At 36.4% G+C, this 20168-nt stretch overlaps 1 protein-coding gene across 1 annotated transcript; it reads left to right on the top strand.

The window, feature by feature from the left end:
- Nucleotides 1-857: 857 nt before the first annotated feature.
- On the top strand, nucleotides 858-1556 carry LOC127078998 (protein MAIN-LIKE 1). Its single transcript, XM_051019415.1, has 2 exons — nucleotides 858-1310; nucleotides 1407-1556. Exons 1-2 carry the CDS (start codon nucleotides 858-860, stop codon nucleotides 1554-1556), a joined length of 603 nt encoding a protein of 200 aa, XP_050875372.1.
- The last annotated feature ends 18612 nt before the right edge of the window (nucleotides 1557-20168 follow it).

The raw sequence follows: 20168 nt of genomic DNA on the forward strand, positions 1-20168 counted from the left end.
TTGACCAAAATACCCTCATATAAATAGGGTATATTTTCCGTTTCAAAATTTTTTTACCATTTTCGTTGAAGACTTCCGGAGAAGAAAATTTTTTGGCGTTTTTGCATTGTATACCGGAACACTTAAGAGTAAGTCTTCCGGTTTGAAAAGTGTATACCGGAACACTTCTCTAAAGTGTTCCGGTTTGTTGTTTTTATGGACACTGAACCGGAAGTCTTCTAGAAAGTCTTCCGGTTTGTATACTTGTATACCGGAACACTTTCTTCAAGTCTTCCGGTTTGGATGATGTGTACCGGAACTCTTCTTTGAAGTGTTCCGGTACGTAATTTTTTTTTTTTTTTTTTTTAATTTTAATTATTTTTTTTACATTATTTTTGCAGTGGTTCGAAGAAGAGGTGCAGATGGCCGGATTCCAGTCCGCACGTTAGACCGGGGTGCATCTTCATCTGCAGCTGCAGCTGAGCCGACTGGATATCCAGGAGGGCCGTACGATACATCGCTTTTGGTGAAGTACGAGCATCATGTTGCTCGACATATATGGTTCGGTGAGGTAAGTAAACGGACTATATTTGAAAATGAATAATAGTTGAATATTTTATAATTTGTTTTCTAATATGTGTTTTAATTGTTTTTAGGAAAGAGGACCAAAGAAAGAGTTGAAGGTTGCCGGACATGGACTGAAGTTGAATTCTAGGGTTCCATTGGCTCTTCCACCACAGATGGAGAGTTGGGTATCTAGATCTGGTTTAGCTTCACTGCAGAGAACGAGTCTGAACAAGATAGACACAAATCTTGTCTCTGCATTTGTGGAAAGATGGCATCTAGAGACATCTTCATTTCACATGCTGTTTGGTGAAATGAGCATTACTTTAGATGATGTCGCATGTCTACTTCACTTGCCCATTAGGGGTATCTTTTGGAGTCCTCAGGATGTGACTGAAGAGCTAGCTGTTGAACTTGCTGTTGACTATCTAGGTGTGTCACAGAGTCAGGCACAGTCACATGTTCGGAGCTGCAGGGGGTCGTATTACAAGTTGGAGTGGTTATATGATATATTCGTACATCATAGGGCTGCTTCCAGCTGGGCATATGCGACTAGAGCATATCTATTGATGTTGGTGGGTTCCACCATATTTGCTGATAAGACCTTTACACTTGTAGAGGCACGATACCTCCTCCTGTTTAGGGACTTGGATGGATGTTCAGGATATAGTTGGGGAGCAGCTGCACTAGTTACCCTCTACCGATATCTTGGAGATGCGTCCATGTACAGTTGCAAACAGCTAGGTGGATATCCTACTCTCCTACAGGTATATAATTTAATTTTGTTAATTAAGTGTTAGATTCATTTTATAAAATATTGTAACTTAATTTGTTTTATTTATTATGTTTTTATTTTGTAACAGTGTTGGATTCACGAGTATTTTCCAACTGTTGGAAAAAGAGGGGAGAATTGGAATCCTGCTGGAAACTGTGGTCTTCCCCGAGCGATGAGATGGTCGTATAGACAGGGAGTCCTGAGGTCGATGATTTACGACCTATTTTGGACGAGCTGACACCTACCGACGTCATCTGGCGACCATTTGAGGATCATAGAGCATGGCGTGTATTTGATGAGATATGTCTTTACAGGGGCTGTTTGAAGTGGGGTGAAACAGTTGTTCCATACTTGCCTGATAGATGTTTACGTCAGTTCGGGTATAGGCAGTATGTTCCATCCCCACCTCTGGATTGTATGATGGCGACGGATATTGATGTTGATTGGATCAGTTACCATCAGAGTGTTGTCGATGTGATCGGTTCATCTTCCGTGGCCACCACTCCATCTGAGGTAGTAGACGGTTATCTGGAGTGGTATTATCGTGTTTCCCATCCACGGTTGGTCCCTCCCCATCGTGACGCTCCTAGAGAGGTACCCGTTCCTGTATATGACGCCGGGCCATCTGATCCTGATTGGGCTCGTGTATCTACATTGATTCGTCGCTATCTAAGACAGGTTAATGCTGAAGAGGAAGATCCACAGTTTTCTGATTTATTTGAAGCTTTGCATATTTCTCGTTCACATTGATTATATGTATTAAGCTTTGAATATAATAGACATAATAATATAGATTTCATGTTTTGATTACATATTTATGTTTTGATTACATAATCATGCTAATACAGGTGTAAGTAATTGCCAATGTTGCATACGTCCTGCAAATCCTAGCATCCAAGTAGTTGCTATATGAGAACGAAATTTCTTCCAATCTAATGTGATCGGTGGCAATGGAAACCCCTCTTTCATTTTAACCTGATAAAGTAAAATAATTAAAAGATTAAGTCATATAACATAAAATATTAACTGGAATAATTAAAATATTTAGACATATAAATACATACCTGAACCCAATGATTCTGGTTAACAAAACCAATGCAATAAATAGAGACATTTGGTGAATGTGAACTTGTCATCGGAAAGAAAGTGATGCACGGATTGCCTAAACAGACAAGTACAACATTATAACGATTCGCTATCAAGTAACCCATATCTGGTAGACTCATCCATTTTTCAGGTGGCTGTGAACCAAACGATAACCATAAAAGGGACTTACGTGCGCGTTCTCAACTTCGTAAAAACTCTTTTGAAATGAAGCTCTAATGTTTCCCAGTTGTAACCTCAAGTTGTTATTCATGGCTTCCCAACATTTGACCATGTCACCTATACTGTTTCCTAACATCTGCTTTAACTTCCAATGAGCAGATTCAACCCTAAAAATATCAGATATAAAAAATACCATTAGATATTGAAAATATCAAGTATTAAAAATATCAGATATTGAAAATAACACATCAAAAAACATAAAAAAAATATCAAATATAAAATTATAAGACGTACCGATTAGTCGTTGTGTTACCCAAATGTAGGACTCGATTAATCCATGCTCCAACAAATTTATGCCTATGTAGAGTCAACCATGTGTCTTTCACATAATTAATAAATCCATTATAATCAACACATGCTTGCTCAAGTTGATGCAACCGCTGACCATACTCAACCTCATCACTAGCCCAGACAACTTCCATCCATAATGTGTCTATCGTCTTTTGCAGGTCATTCACCACATGTTGTTTGCATTTGGCACCAACGTTTTTGTTAATGTGAAATCTACATAGCAAATTAATCGAGTTGGGAAACACAACTTCAATTGCTTTCATCAAAGCAAGATCTCTATCTGTCAAAATCACTTGTGGACACATGTCTTTCTTCACAAACAACTCTTTTAATTTCTCCAATACCCAGCAAAAATTCTCTGTTTGCTCAGACTCCATATATGCAAATCCAACAGCAAAAGTCAACTCAGTCGATGTCATGCCAACAATTTCAAACAAAGGTTGTCTATATTTGTTTGTCTTGTAGGTGCTATCCATAACTAACACAATCGGAAATATATTCAACAACTTCACTGAATCAGGATGTGCCCAAAATATCTCTCTCACCACTTCCGAGTCATCCTTTTTTCTACTCCAATACACATATCCTGCATCCTCAATAAGCTTAAACAGATGTTGTATCTCACTCCTTGGACCTCTTATCTCTTTTTCTATCACACTCTTATGCTTGTATACTTGCGTAATACGAGTGACATTCTCAGGAAACTTGTCTTGCAAGGAAAGCAAAATGTTTCTAGGTGCTACATGTCTCTTTGCCAAATCAGCGACATGTTGCTTCTCATCTGTGGTCAACCTACCAATAAACCAATGACCTTCTAATCTATCAGGTAAACCATGATTATGTAACCCACATTTTACATCAATCTTCCAACCAGATCCATCTTTCGCCGGAGTCGACCTGATTTTAAATGGACATCCACATTTCTTGGACGCACTTTGGGTACCACTATCACTAATCTTGTGTTTCCCACCTTTATCACAGCCAAATATTATTTTGTTACTTCTCCCTCTCTTCCCCGTTTCAGTATCTGAACGACTGATAATAACAGTTACTTTATTGTCGATTCCAACATCTTTAATCCATCTGATAACCTCTTCTCGTGTACCAAATCTTTCCGTCGTCATAAACGCATCAGTAGTATCTACACATATTTTGGGAAGATTTTCCATTTCTGTAAAAAAAAAAAAAAAAAAAAAAAAAAAAAAAAAACATACCGGAAGACTTAAAGAAAGACTTCCGGTACACAAAAAAAGCAAACCGGAACACTTCTCCAAAGAGTTCCGGTATGCAAATTTTTTTTGAAATTTTTTTATGTGAACCGGAACTCTTTCCTTAAGTGTTCCGGTTTGCTTTTTTTGTGTTCCGGAAGTCTTCCCAAAAGTCTTCCGGTTTGGAAAAATACATACCGGAAGTCTTTTTGCAGGTGTTCCGGTGCGAGGGGTGTGAAAGTGTAATTTTTGTAATTTTCAACTGAATGGTAAAAATGAAATGGTAAATTGGTTAAAACCAATTAAGGGTAAAATGGGAATTTTTAAATTTTTGTAGGGGTATAGGATTAATTGTAGGGGTACAAGGTAAAATTTTCTGCTAAGTAAACCCTCATTTTTATTTTTGAATAAGGTTTAGTTTTTAATAATTGGGTTGTTTTCTATAAACTATACTTCCCTCTTGGTGAAATATGAGTTAAGAAAGCGAGAATTAAATCTTATTTAAATCTATAGTATAAGTATAAATCACAAAATTGGATGAAAAAAATTAAGTGGATGTATATCCCTTTTTTTTCGAGCGTTAGGATACAAGTCGTATAGCTTACCTTTCAAACGCTTGTCTTCCTTTTAAAATTGAATAACTTCATCGAAAAACTAATTAAGCGGTTCTTGTTGCTTACAACAGATGTCGTAGGATGTTAATACCTTCCCCACGCATAATCCTCTCTCAAACCTGAATTTGGTTGAGATGATCATATTTTTGTTCTTCAGTGGTTTTATCAATGTTTTCCCTTTTGAAAAATAAACTTCGATGGCGACTTCATTGTCATTCTAGCGTTTATCATCCCTAGTATTTTTCACGGCGCTACAAGTACATTGACAAACACCTTTCTATTATTGATGAATATGTTGCCCAGTTTTGTAGCAAACAACTCCTCGTCTTGAACATCGAAAAATCACACGAACACATATCTCCTTCCTCTGACATCTCTCTTTAGAGGAATGACGACTTCATCGATTGCACCATGAATATGAAATATTTCATACATTTCATGAGCTCCATGTTCATTAGGAAATGACATGAAGAAGAAGGATGATATTCTCTACTGGAATCTGACCCCTGACGTTACGTGCCTTCATTGTCCCATTGCGCCTTTGAAAACCAATTACGTTTAGCAATCGGTCTCCATTCTTAAATCCTATCATTGACTGAGGATATCCTGTTACAAAGCTATTGAACAGGATGAAAGACTCTAAGAAAACTATAGAGAGGGAGTAACTTTTCTCTCTCTCTCTCTTCACTAACAAGAGAAACAAATACAAAAGCTTATATTTTAGAAACATAACATGAACTTAATGTGGTGAGGGAAAAAATGTTTCTTACTCGTAAAACCTTTAAACAAACGTGTATTAATATTATCCTTAAATAAATAAAAATTAATAATTACTACCTCCATTTTTTATAAGTCGTTTTAGACTTTTCACACGTATTAAGAAAAATAATAATTGTTGTATGGAAAAGAGAAATAATGAAATATTTTATAATATTGTCTTTCATTAATTGTGTGGGAAAGATAATTTAAAATAATTAAAATAATAAATGATAACAAATACTTAAGGATATAATAGGAAAAATAATATCAATGATTCCTTGGTATTGAATAACGACTTATATTTTGGTGCAAATGTTTTCTCCAAAATGACTTATAAAGAAACGGAGGGAGTAGCTTATTAATATTAAAACATTTAAAAATGTAAGTATAATTAAATATGTCAAAAAAAAACTAGTATTAAGTTCATAGGGTTTCGAAGACCTAGAACCATATGTGAAAGGCACTTGTCCAAGAAGGAATTGTCTCAAAATTATTTGTTCAACAGTCTAATGGTTATCCTTCAATCATTCATCTTGATTATATGTTTTTCTAGGATAGTTTATGCTTGTTCCCAATGTCCCAGAGCCTTCCTTGACGCCATAGATGAAAAAGTGATGTCATCGGTCTGGATTATTTTGATAAATATCATAATTCTCTTTACTCTTGATCAGAGGATGCAATGCCTTCCTAGAAAGTTGTAGCCCCTAGTGAATTTTGAATTTGGGTTGGACTCTGTTTGTTTCTTGGCCTTGTGTCCAAGCTAAAACGTTATCCCCCAAGCTTGGTTTCATGAGACCCAACCTAGGTTTGCCTTTATTTCTTTCAAGGAATGGTATGTAGATGTGGGTTTCATTATCCTATATCTATACAGTCTTGATTTCATCAGTATTTTATTCTTATTGTGTATTGTCTTCTTCGACCTTAGTAGATTGTAAGATTTTAACCTCATCAATCCATGTTGGTTTGTCATGTGGGAATTTCTATATTGGTTCAGGAAATTTTAGATTATTCCATTTCTGACTCTTGGTATCTTTCTTCATTGTGACATGTCTTCGTAGGCGTGTTTTTAGGGATTCTAGGAATAAGGTGCAATTAACGATCTTTACATCTATATCTAGGCATGACAATTACGACGTGAGAAAATATAGACTTAATAATTCCAGACTATGTGGCCTTTTGTGATTGGTTTTACTGTTGGAATTTTCTTATACATAATAATTTTATCATTTATTTGTGTTTTTCAATTTCCTTCACCTTTTACATTGTGTCAACTCAAGTTTCCCTAGCTTTGTCTTGTTTCTTTTGTTGGATTTCATTAGGTTCTTTGTTGTTGCGACGCTCTATGTTGGTTCAAATATTTTTGGTAAGTTCATTTCTTTCTTTTTTCATGTGTTTTGGAATTGTTTGCTTGTATGCGCGTGGGATTTTCTTTGTGACATTTGATGGCATCATGAACCTCCACCCCTGGTAGAGTTTTCCTCCAACCATGATGGTATTGGCCTTAATACATGGTGGTATTCACCTCCATCAATGGTGGTAATTTCCTCTTTCTTCTTTCCATTTTCCTTGTATGAAAAATTAATAGAGGAATTGCATAGATTGTTAAGGAAACTTTTATGTCTAATTAATTCCTTTTGAGTAGGTATATATGGGTGAATTTCATTGGTATCCCTCGGGTTAAGATGCTTTTCTTGTGGAGTTAACAATCTCAGAAGATCGTGTCAACCATATTTATCTTTCCTATTGACCCATTAACTCTGATCTTGGCGACCTGATTTAAATCTCTTACTAACTCTAGGATGTTTGTATAAGTCTATAATGCACCTAAAGAGAGGGGTGAATTAGGTAATATGGTTAATTTTTGGTATATTGAAATTTTGCTTTAGACTTTCTGGTTTAGTGGTGTTTTAGAAAGCATTCAAATGCGGAAATGTAAAGAACATCGGCGATATATCTTGGTTCCCCTCACAATCTGATAGCACTCCAGTCCCCCTTACGTAGTAAGAGATTTCAATAAGTGTTAGAACCTTGTACAAGCATATCCTAGCCATTATACACAAGTTACTAACTCAATATATAAGGACAATCCCCTTATGATATTTACAAAGTGAAAGAAGAGAACAATCCTCTCTTTTTCACTCTCTTGCTTCCAACAACCTTGTATAGCAAGATATTCACACTATTCTGAATTTTTATACAAGAAGTAGAAGTTGGATGATATGAATCAATTGCTAGAATTGGTCTTCTCTTTCAAGTAAGTAATTCATAAGATATTATACAAGTGCTCTGAATTAATGTTGAAACTCAAATTATGCAATGAAGTTTAATGATGTAAGTTTCACATAAAAATTTGTATCACAAGACACTTGTTTGAAAGCTTGAGAGAGTAATGAGTTTAAATTGCAATGAAACAGGTGAGGATACAAAATCTGATATGTAGGGTATTTATACTAAGATAATACCTTTCTAAAAGTGCATGTAATAATGAAAACATGCCATGCTAAAGGGATGTAAAAATAAGCTCGTTAGAATCAGATTTTGAGTGAAAAAGTGTCACTGCTTCAGCGGTAACCGGTTAACACAATAAGTGTAACTGGTTACACCTGAAGCGATATAACTTTAAAATTGAAAATTTTGTATGTGTAACCGTTTACCATAAATGGTGTAACCGGTTACACCTGACATTGCAAATCAGAATATTCAAAAATGTGTTTGTGTAACTAGTTACCAGAAATGGTGTAATCGATTACACCTAACTTGTTTTTTAAAAATGCTTAAAAAATCAGTTCCAAACATGTGCCATATGAAGCAAAAATTAGTGTATGCAATATGTGAAATAATCAACATGATTTTTTGAGCACTATAAGATAACATCATGGATTTGCAACTTGTACCTCAAAAGGATGTGATCAAACATTAAGTTTCAAATCTAGTCTTCATAATGTTAAATGTGATAGAACACTTGATGCTTTAGCTTTGACCGTGAGATTTTTTCACATATTTGGATATGAGCAATGTCTTCTAAGTTGTCTTCATCAAAACCAATAGTTGGAGAAGCTTGAATTCACATTCTCCCCTTTCTTTATGATGACAAACCGTTGAAACTTCGATAATCCTTTCTCCCCCTAACAATGTTAACTCCCCCTTGATCAATGCTCCCCTTTGATCTTTGAATGAGAGTTTTTGAGAATTTTTTGCTTGCTGCAAATGTTAGAGAAATGAAAACACATACACAAACATCTTTTCCCCCTTTTTCATTAGAAAAAAGGATGGGAAAAGACTTGACAATTTATGAACATACATGATTCAAAACAGAATGTTTTGACATAACAATAACGTAACGAGACATGGTAGAATATAAGGATAACAACATAACAAGTCTTACAACATAGAGCTTAACAAGAAAATATCAACATTGTACGTTTACAAAAGGAAGTGAAATGTAAACGTAAAGATAACATAAAGATAGTTCTAAAAACATGAGTAATGACATAAAAAAATAGCACAACAACATATTGCAATGTAATGGCCTTCAATCACTTTCGTCTTCGTCCATCTCTTCTTCCTCACTTTTCTCACTATCTTCCGGTTAGTTTTGGTTTTTAAGGGAGGCTATCTAATTCAGAGTTCACAGAAGCCGATTGACACAAGAGTTTCTAAAGAACACATTAATATCATATAAAAATAGCATACAAACATAGTTCATGGTGTTTAAACTGAAGAATCATCATACTAACGAGAGTAATTCACAAATGGAATTGTGAATTAACATAAAGTTTTATGATATAGAATTTACCTTGATGTTCTTAAATATGCTTAAAGAGTGTCGTTGTATAGAATTACACATCACGCTCATCCAATATGCCTAGTTCTCTTCGAATATTGTAGAATGATTCCTTTGCAAGCAGTTTTGTGAAAATATCCGCAAGTTGGTTATGCGTATCTATGGATGTAACTTCAACATCACCTTTAAGCACATGATCTCGGAGAAAATGATGTTGAATGTCTATATGCTTTTTTCTCGAGTGCATGACTGGATTCTTGGTTATGTTTATGGCACTTGTATTATGCCACTTTAACGGAATGCATCCAAGGTCCACGCCGTAGTCGCAAAGTTGTTGTTTAAACAAAAGAATTTGAGCACAACAAGTTCCTGAAGCAATGTATTATGCTTAAGCAGTACTAAAAGTCATGCATGTTTGCTTTTTGAAGGACCGCGATACGAGTGTGTTTCCTAGAATACAACATGTGTTGCTTATGCTTTCCAGTCTATTTTACAGCCTGCATAATCTGAGTCATAATAACCAATTAAGTCACATACACTATCTTTAAGATACCATAAGCCGATGTTTGATGTTCCTTTGAGATACTTCATGATTCTCTTCACGGAGGCAAGATGTGATTCCTTAGGATTGACTTGATACCATGCACAAAGACAAACACTAAACATTGTGTCAGGATGGCTTGCCGTCAAATATAACAATGAACCAACCATACCTCTATATTTTGTGATATCAATTGAAAGACCTAATTTATCTTAATCTACATATGTTTTGGATCCCATTGGAGTAGCCATTGCTTTGTGATTGTCCATGTCAAATCTTTTCAACAATTTTTTGTAATACTTGGATTGGTTTATGAAGATGCCATTCTTTAGTTGATTAATTTTAAGTTCAAGAAAATAGTTCATCTTACCCACCATAGACACCTCGAACTCTCTTTCCATCATCAATGAAAATTCTTCACATAGTTCTTTATTTGTTGAATTGAATATGATGTCGTCAACATAGACTTGAACCAATAAAGCATGATTTTAATTTTCTTAATAAACAAAGTATTATCAACTTTACGTTTTTAAATCCTCTTTCACATAGAAAGTTGCTAAGTCTATCATACCATGCTCTTCGTGCTTGCTTCAAGTCATAAATAACATTTTTCAACTTGAAGACATGTGAAGGATTCTTGAAGTCTTCAAAACCGGGCGGCTGTTTGACATAGACTTCCTCATTGATGTATCCATTCAAGAAGGCGCTCTTGACGTCCATTTAGAATAACTTGACTTATATCACCAATAACTTTGTCAATTGGATTATCACAATGTGTTCTCCATTATTTAGGGAGATCATTATGATTTATCTCTTGTGGAATTGGTTCCTCTTTATGTTCCTATTGATCATCATTATTGGCTTTGGAAGCATCTTCCATAGGAATTTCTAAAATATCATCAGCACAAACAACTATATCCTCCTTAAAGGGGTTAGATTCAACAAAAGAAACATGCATTGATTCTTCTATTGTTAAAGTTATTTTATTATAAATTCTATAAGCTTTACTAGTAAGAGAGTAACCAAGAAAAATACCTTCATCAGACTTCTCGTCAAACTTACCGAGATTATCTTTGTCATTTTTTAGGATAAAGCATTTGCATCCAAAGATGTGAAAGTGAGAAATATTGGCTTTCTTCCTTTGAAGAGTTCATATAGAGCATTTTTCAATATTGGTCTTATAATTACTCGATTACGTACATAGCATGTCGTGCTTATCGCATTCGCCCAAAAATATTTTGGTATATTTGAATCAATAAGCATAGTTCTTGAAAGTTCTACTAGAGACTGATTCTTTCTTTCTGCCACTTCATTTTGTTGTGGAGTCCTTGGTGCTGAAAAATTATGGAAATCCCATGTTCTTCACAAAACTCTTTAAAAGGTGCATTTTGGAACTCTCCATCATGATCGTTTCTTATGGAGGCAATTTTTAGTGATTTGTCATTTGAACTTGCTTTTCATATCTCTTTAATGCATCACTTTTGTGCACTAAAAATAATGTCCAAGAAAATCTAGAAAATACATAAATAATAACTAAAGCATATACATTACCTCTGTGTAGCGGGAAATTCATGATCGTTAAGCTATTGACAAGCTAAAGATCAATTAACAAGAGTCGCCACCGCGATTTAATGTTTCCAAGGGAAAAGGGAAACATGCGAACAAAACCCAAATAGTAAGAAGTTTTCAAATAAAAACTAATAAAAGTCATAGATCATAGGTGAGGGGGTTGGTTACACAGAGGGAAGGTGTTAGCACCCAAAGTGTCCTAGGTACTCCTAGGGAGCCCTTTTTGTGTGCATATGTATTTTATACAAAGTGATGTTTATAAACAAATAGAATGGGGGGATGAGAAAAGAATTGATTAATTATACTTTTGTGTTTGACAAGACCTTCGGTCTTGTGCCTACGTACCAACATATAAATGAGGGATCAAAACCTCATAGTTCGTGCTATAAATTTCAAAGTGAGTATGTTGGTTTTAACAAAATTTAATTTGAAAGGCACAGAGGCCTAAAATGGTTTGAATGAGTTAGTTCTTTTTGGCTTTTTGAAAGTTTAAGTCAAGTATAGTTAAGTCTATTTACAAGTTTGATTTAAGAAAGTAAGTTTGAAAGTGCAATGGCATAAGGCCAAAGTTTCTACCTTTTTGTAAAATGGTCTAAGTTTAGAACAAAATAGTTCACACAAATAAGGTTTTGAAAATGGAGGGAGAGATTTTGAAATTAAAGAAATGTGGAGAAGATGAAGAGACTACCCTAGATACAAGAAATTTAAAAGTTTAAAGTTGAAAAGATCTGACCAAATGGGAGCAATCCAATAGACAAGTATGTCAATAGAAACCCAGAATTCCCTTGGACTTTTTAGAATCAAGCAACACACAAATGCACAATTATATCAATCTTGAAGAGAAAAGGCATCAAATAAAGATGGCCTCGTCCAAGCTTATCCACTTCATGATCTTCTTCAAAATAGCCTATGTAGCAGATGAATTCCACAAGTCACAGGTTCAACATAACAGCTTATCAATGATCAATGTTGCAGATGAACTGGAGAGATCTAGAATGATGTATCAGATGAATTAAAACTTGCAAGTTCTTGGTCTTTCAACAAATTGGCATTGGCCAAGTCCATTAGCAAAGGAATGTTGCCTAAATTCTAAGTCCAATTGGGGAGATCAAAACAACAGTCCACTCAAATTGTCTTTTAGGGTTTTTGTTATTATTATGTGCATTAATGGTCAAAGACCAATCAAACAAACAAAGCAACAAAGTATATCACACAATATGGTCCAAGTGGACAAAGTGAAAATTGCATAAACATAAACAATTAGAATGACATGTACAATGACAAATGATAATAAAAATAAATTGCATTAAAAGTAAAACCTTGAAAGTAAAAGTTAATGGTTAGTGAGTTAATAGTTAGTTTTGTTTTGCTTTTTGATGTCAAGACATTCTTTGGAGAACACTCAACCCACTTGCCACAAGCATGGATCCTTGAACCAAAACATCTTCCAAAGGAAGGAAAGAAGGCCAAGTTTCCACACAATACCATGGAAGAGGGGAGACTTACAATCTCACTAACTAGAATGCTTATGCCTTTGTGTCACAAATTTAGCGCTATGTTAAGCAATCGTAATTGGACTTATGTAGAAGTCACAACTATTTGAGGTCGGACAATAAACTTTTGGTGTTAATGCATGTTGGAGACATAGCATTGAGAACTATGCTCATTAAACATACCACACACAAAAAATATGCAAAGGTGTGGCCTAATCTCATCCATACTCATGTTAATCTTTCAATCAACTAGCATTAGGATTTTTGAGATGTCATTGGCCAATTGAAAATGAATGGATGAAGAAGGGGAATTAGATGAAGAGGGAAAGGGATGAATGAGATCACAAATTGGTCAAAGGAGGAGTTTTACCAAATTAATATTATTCATTCATTTTGGGAGATGGAATGTACATTTCATCCATCCCCTAAATCCAATAATATTAATTTGACAAAGTCAAATCAACCTTGACCAAGGCCCAACAACAAATGAGAAACTTAAATAAGTCAATCCAAATGGTCAACACAATTAAAATGGCATTTATTCAATTAAAAGTATTAAAATAATGCATTAAATTCAAATATGTTTTGTCCAAATCCTAAAATCGCATCAAAACACCAAATAAATGGCCATGTGATTTATCATAGGTCAAACAAGGTCAAAGGACATTGGATAAAAAAAATCATAATTTTTGGACACTTAAAAATATTTTTAAACAATTAAAAACAAATGAAAAATCAATTAATTCATGGAAAATAATAATAATGATCCAAAAAATAATTTTAATTCAGAATATGAAAGAGAAAAATATTTGAGAATTTTTGGTGAAAGTCCCATATTTTTTGGATCAGTATTGAATTTAATATGAATTATTGAAGAAAATGAAATTAAATGAAAAATCAGAAATTGCAAAAATAAGTGGACCATCAGATCTCCCTCATTAATTGAGGTGGCAAATCTGATGATCCACGGTGCGCGTTCCACCAATGCTTTAGTCAAGCGCGCTGTAAACATGGTAATCACAATGCACGGTCAAGATTAGAACGCAGGAGTTGGATCACATGGTCTAGACTTGAGACAACTCATCACCGGAGCCAGAGCTCCGATTGTCTTCTCTGGCGAAGCTCGCCGGACTGGTCATCATCAACCATCACCAAAATTTCGAATAAGGACATGATTTTAAAGAGAAAACATCACTGAGCACGAACATCACCTCCATTTCTTCCAATTCCAACTATATTGAGAGATATGTGGAATTGAAAAATGAGGTTCATGATCTGAGTTGCTTTGATTCATCATCAAAACAACTCAAACACCTTGCCTACATTGGTAGGACTTCAGCCAACACAATTATCAAGAGAATTGAATAAGAAACAAGGAGAATCGAAGATATCAAATTTTCACCAAAATACCTTAAATGGAGGTCTGAGCTTGCTAGATCTTAATGTGAATCGTGCTTTGCTTCACTCCAATTGCTTGCAAAAGTGGAATGGAATGGCTTAGAATCAAAGGACTCCTGGAGAATTGAATTCCAAAATAGTGGAGATTCAAGCTCAAATTCAACAGAATTGTTCAGGTTTATCCTCTCAATGTGAAGGGTTTTCTATGGGGAATCAAAGCTTGCGCAGTGTGTGTCCTAATTATGAGCAATTGAGCTTCAATTTATAGAGGATTCCAATGATAATTGCACACTCCTTTCAAGTTTCCAAAATTGACAAAGTGAGGTAAGCAGCTGCATGGGCGCGCATAGGCCCATCAAATGATTGCTCATAAGTCCATAATGAAGTTCAGATATGTTGAAGCAAGCTTGGAATGCAAGGCAATTAAACTTTGATACTTGAAGTTTGATCCATGACACATGATACCGGCTTGTTTAAGCCATGTGCAGCCTATGCATTTCTCATCTAAAATGCATGAATTTTAGCTCTTTGGAAAGTTGAGATCAAGAGGAACAAGTTTTATATTGAACACTTTTTAATTTAGATCTTGGAACTTGGAGATATTTGAGGTGGAAGTTTGAAAAAACTTTGATATATTGAAAATTTTCTAAGTGTCAAGCCACATGTCTCAATATTCCACCTTGCTTAACTTTTTATGGGAGCTTCAAATGAGAAACGTGTCTTCATCAAAGTTGTATTTCTCTCAAAGTCCTTCAAAATGGTCACCAAATTAATGTCATTTGGATTTTAAATGATAGAGTTATGCATTTTTGAAGTTTGGCAAAATCACTTGATCAATGGTATAGGTCAAAAGTGACCTATAATGTAGCCTCATATCACATGGGCAAATAAGTTGAATTAGCTCCCACTCCAAACATAAATGTTGAATTAGACACATTGAATTTGATTGCTAAACTTGGAAATATTTCATCTCATAAAAATTAAGCAAGTTATGGCCTTGGGAAGTTGTCTTTCAAATTAGGGTTTAGACAAAATGACCTATAATGTTTCAACATAGAAAATGATTTTCCAAGCAAAAATAGCTATAGGTCTCAACATGAAAGTTGTTTAGAATGTCATTTAGAGTAAGTTTTCTCTTGGAATCATTTTCATATGTTGAAAATTGTAGGAGATAGGGTCTAGGGAGACCCAAGTTTGATCAGAAGAACTCATTTGGCCAATCACCATCAACCAACTTGCTAATTTCTAATTCTCTTGACTTTATTGGCTCATGGTAGATCATATATGCATAATATGATGAATTTTGAAGTGTCCCTTGATAAATTTGATCAATTGGTGAGATATCTTATTGGAGAAGTTACTCTAGATACCCAGTCAAATTAGGGTTTCCAAGGCAAATCACCCTCAAACTCTTGAAGCAAACTTGATCAATATAACATGTAGTAGCAATTGGGACTCATACATGATTCTCATAACCATTCTTGAATCAATTCTTGATGGTGCTCTTTGTTCATGAGGGTCTCAAACCCTAGATGTGATCAATGAATCAAGGAAATCATGTCCCTTACCTACAAAAGAGTTAGACAACTACAAAGACATATTTTTTGGTATTTTGGTTAGTAAAATGATAGTATAAAAGTATGATATAATCACAAAGTGCTTGGTCATCTCTCCCAAAACAAACCCAATGAAGGAGGGGTAAGGAGGATACCAAGGTATGATCCCAATGCTAATGCTTATGATGGAATTGCATGAGGGATCTTAGGGTCAAAATTATGGTCTTACAGCTGCCCTTATTTAAGGACATTCTAACTGAGGAGGTGAAGGTTAAAATCTTCGGCTCGACTCAGTAGAATGGACTTAAATAACAACATAGAGAAACAAATTTTGGTCCCTAAAAGACCTCATGATGTATATGATATGAATGCAAAAGTTAATGCTTTATGGGGAAATATTGCCACAAAGGAAAAAGAAATCAGAGAGACCGAAATCCGCAGGAACACAATGCATTCCATAAGGAAAACTCACTGGGGAGACAGAGACTCTGGGGGGAAAAGGAGTTATGCGTAGGCCAGGATACGACTTAAAACTACTGGGGTACTTGAGGGGATCCATATAAAATGGAAAGACTCAGCCGGGGAAACAACAATCTGCAGGAAATACGAATAAGCTAGGATAAAACTGAAATATTCGACTTGTGCAGGGAAAAGCGATTTCACTAAGGAAATGCGCACTCGACTCGACTGGGGAGAAAATAAAATTTTAACACAGGAGGAGCAGACATCTATTATCTACTACCTGCTACTAGGTAAGGAGATAATAAAGATCTGACAGAGAGAACATCCGTCATCGGTTAAGATGAACATATCAAGGATGACTCGCTGAGGAAAAGGCCATGAGGGAGTACCCATTACCAGTTACTGGGTAAGAATAGCCTTGCTGGGGAAAACTGCAGAAAATAGGATTTATAACTACCAGTTACTGGGCAGAAGACCGAAGGGCGAGAATATCCGTCATCGGTTAGGATGAACATATCAAGGTGTTACCACAAGAAATCTATAAGGCATGTTGAAGGCGTAATTAATGAAAGTGCCTTATGATTTTAAGGTTTATACCCCATCAAGGGGTGGAGATGTGCCTAAGATAAGCAAGAGTTGAGAAAAACATAAGTCATCAGAGGATGAAGTCGACGGAAGAATTATGTTTGGTCGAAAACCCATTCTGTCGACTGAAATGAAGATTGGGACTTAAGGAATTTTGGGTTGTGTCAAACACATAGAAGACAGGGTCGACCTAAATACCTGGGCGGGAGAAGTTTGAAATTGAAAATGACCAGCAGTTACAAGAAGAATAGGCGCCAGAATATGGAGCAGTTTGCAGAACGTGTATAGAGCAGTTGCAGATCGTGTGGCACGACGCCTGCTATTTTTTAGGAGTTTTTGGCCTATAGGCAGTTTCTTTAGTTTAGTATAAATAGGATATCCCACGAGGGACTCGGGTTTTCACTTTGTACCAAAATCACTTATAAAAAACTTCTCATTCCCAGCGCGAGGAAGCAAGAGTTTTTAAGAGTGCTATGTACGTGAATCACCACATTTATTTCAATGCAACTTCCTTACTTTTCACTTGTTCCCGTTGAACATTTTATTTTAATTTCATTTAATTTTGTGTTATCACTTTACGTTGTCGTCTACGCTGTCGACACTGATTCTATTACGATAATAGAGTTCACCAAAAGCGTGTTCGCCGTGTACGTCTTTTGAATGTTATAGTACTGTCGGTCACGAGTCACCCATAGGCTGTAACATCATTTAAACCGTTCATGTGGAAAAAACCTGCGCTTGTTCAATACTTTGTCAGGAGTCGTTCCTCACAAAGTTGTTCTGTCGAATTGAATAAGGCACACTTACACTAGCACATGTCTTAGGATCAATTGGTCGATCCTGCAAGTAACCCTTAGTTTTAAGGCCTATGGAGGACCAGCGGTTGTTTACCAATTTCCACAGTAAACAAAATGGCACACCCGGTGGGACCGTGCTAGTGCAGTTACGAAATTGTATGAAACTTAGAAGTGGCAAACTATATAGTAAGCCATGAGAAACTTTGAAAATGTCAAACTCCAATATAGATGAAGTGCCACAAGGGACTTTATCCACTACGGAAACAGTAATCTCACAGGTTGCCACTTTGCCGCGGATGACAAGTGCAACCTCAACGATGTCGACTATGGGTGCGGTTGGAACCTCAATTCCTTTACCTCCACCGGGAGGTTCGGGATCAACGATAACGACGTTCAGACCTTATGTGCCTCACTTTGGCACCATAGATCCTCTTTATGGAATGTTGTATTCCTTAATGCCAGGATACCAATCGACATCAAGTGCAACATTGTTTTCGGACAACGCTCAAAATACTAATCCCTCCCTGCAAGGATCAGCGCAAGGGGGCAATGTTAGGAATAATACTCAGAACAGAACCATGTCGATGTTGAACACTTCAATAGAGGTGTTGAGGCAGCAAATGGATGATAGTAACCACGAGTTGGTTAATATGTTAACCAATCAAATTGGTACAGTTTTTAATCCTGTGATACAGGAATCTGCTGAAACAAATAGGCAGGTGGCGAATCAATTGACGCGCTTGTGTAATTTTTTGGGGGCACCGGCTCGACAGATGACACAAGTGGCTAGGCAACCCATTCCTATTCAGATGGAGATAGGGGCAGCAGAAGATGAGACAGTCCACGAGGGACAAGTCCTTAGACCCCAGCAAAATCAAGGCGTTGAATCAGGAGTAGCAGGACGTAACCAGATGGTGTTGGTCAACCGACACCAAGACGCTGATCAAATTGTCGATCAACATCGACAAGAAGACTTGGCAGTAGAAAATAATTTGACAAATATTGTCGAAAGGATTATGGCTAGAAATGGTATGGGTGACACATTGCAATGGCCATTATACGCCTCCCCATTGGCTTAATTTGTTCTCCAAACCGAGGTACCTAGGGGAATGAAAGTGCCTAAGTACACTAAGTTTGGGGGAGAATCTGGCGAGTCGACAATAGAGCATGTTGCCAGATATCTAACAGAGTCAGGAGATTTAGCTCATAATGAGTGTTTGAGAGTAAAAAACTTTCCTTCCTCTCTGACCAAGGCTGCCTTCACATGGTTCACTTCTTTGGCCCCAAGTTCGATTGATTCGTGGGCCAAATTAGAAAAGAAGTTCCGTGAACAGTTTTACGAAGGGCACTCCAAAATTAGTTTGGCGGAGTTGTCTAGTATTAAGAGAAGGTTTGCTGAGAGTATCGATGATTATCTGAATAGATTCAGATCCTTAAAGGCCAGGTGCTTTACGCAAGTACCAGAACATGAATTTGTTCAAATGGTTGCTGGGGGTTAGATTATTCCATAAGGAAGAAAATAGACCCAACTTTTGTGAAAAGTATGTCACAATTGGCTGATAGAGTTCGACATCTCGAACGTCTAAGGTTAGAAAAGGTTAGACACAATAAGGCTAAGAAAGAAAAAGTAGCGTTTGTCGACTATGATGCGACAGATCCAATATATGAGGCTGACTATGCCTCATCGACCGAATTAGAAATTGACATGGCTGAGTTAAAGTCGGGATCTGCCTATGAGTGTCGATCATTACTTCCTGCGCAAGGAAAAAATCCTGTCGAAAACAATCCAAAATTCCCTTCGAAAACTTATACTTTTTATGTGACAAAGTGTGAGGAAATTTTTGATTTGTTAGTTAAAGATGGCCAAATGGTGGTGCCACCTGGTACTAAAATACCACCATTAGAACAAAGACAGAAAAGAGGATTTTGTAAGTATCATAATTATCTTGGTCATAATACCTCTAATTGTTACCTTTTCAGGGATCTGGTTCAGAAAGCGATTCAAGAAGGCAGGCTGAAATTTGTTGGCCGTAGAATGAAGATCGATGCTGACCCTCTCCACCAGGAGGAAGCTCTATTCGTGGACCTAGTCGAGATCAACATGGTCGAAATCACCGAATAAGATGAGGCTGACATGCTGGAGCAAACTGGTGAAAGTCTAGATGTCGACATAGCTGACGTTTACCCAAGGGCTGATGAAGACTTGGTAGATTTCCTGTATCGCTGCAAGAATAAGGGTTCACAAGTCTTCATGTGCCCTAGATGTGGTGCTGTCACCGACAAGATAGCTGCTGAAAATTTCCAGAGGCTACAATTGGGCAAAAGTAAAAGAAATGGGTTGAACAGTGAGCGCTAGATTAAAAGAGGCTCAAAGAAGGTTGTGGAAAGTGCTCAGGCGAGGCCTAGGAGCTTCGTACCATCGGCAAGTGTTCCTAGAGGCACTTGGGTCAAGCCTCAGGAAAAACAA

The sequence above is a fragment of the Lathyrus oleraceus genome, chromosome 5, assembly GCF_024323335.1.
Source record: "Lathyrus oleraceus cultivar Zhongwan6 chromosome 5, CAAS_Psat_ZW6_1.0, whole genome shotgun sequence".
Taxonomy (NCBI): domain Eukaryota; kingdom Viridiplantae; phylum Streptophyta; class Magnoliopsida; order Fabales; family Fabaceae; genus Lathyrus; species Lathyrus oleraceus.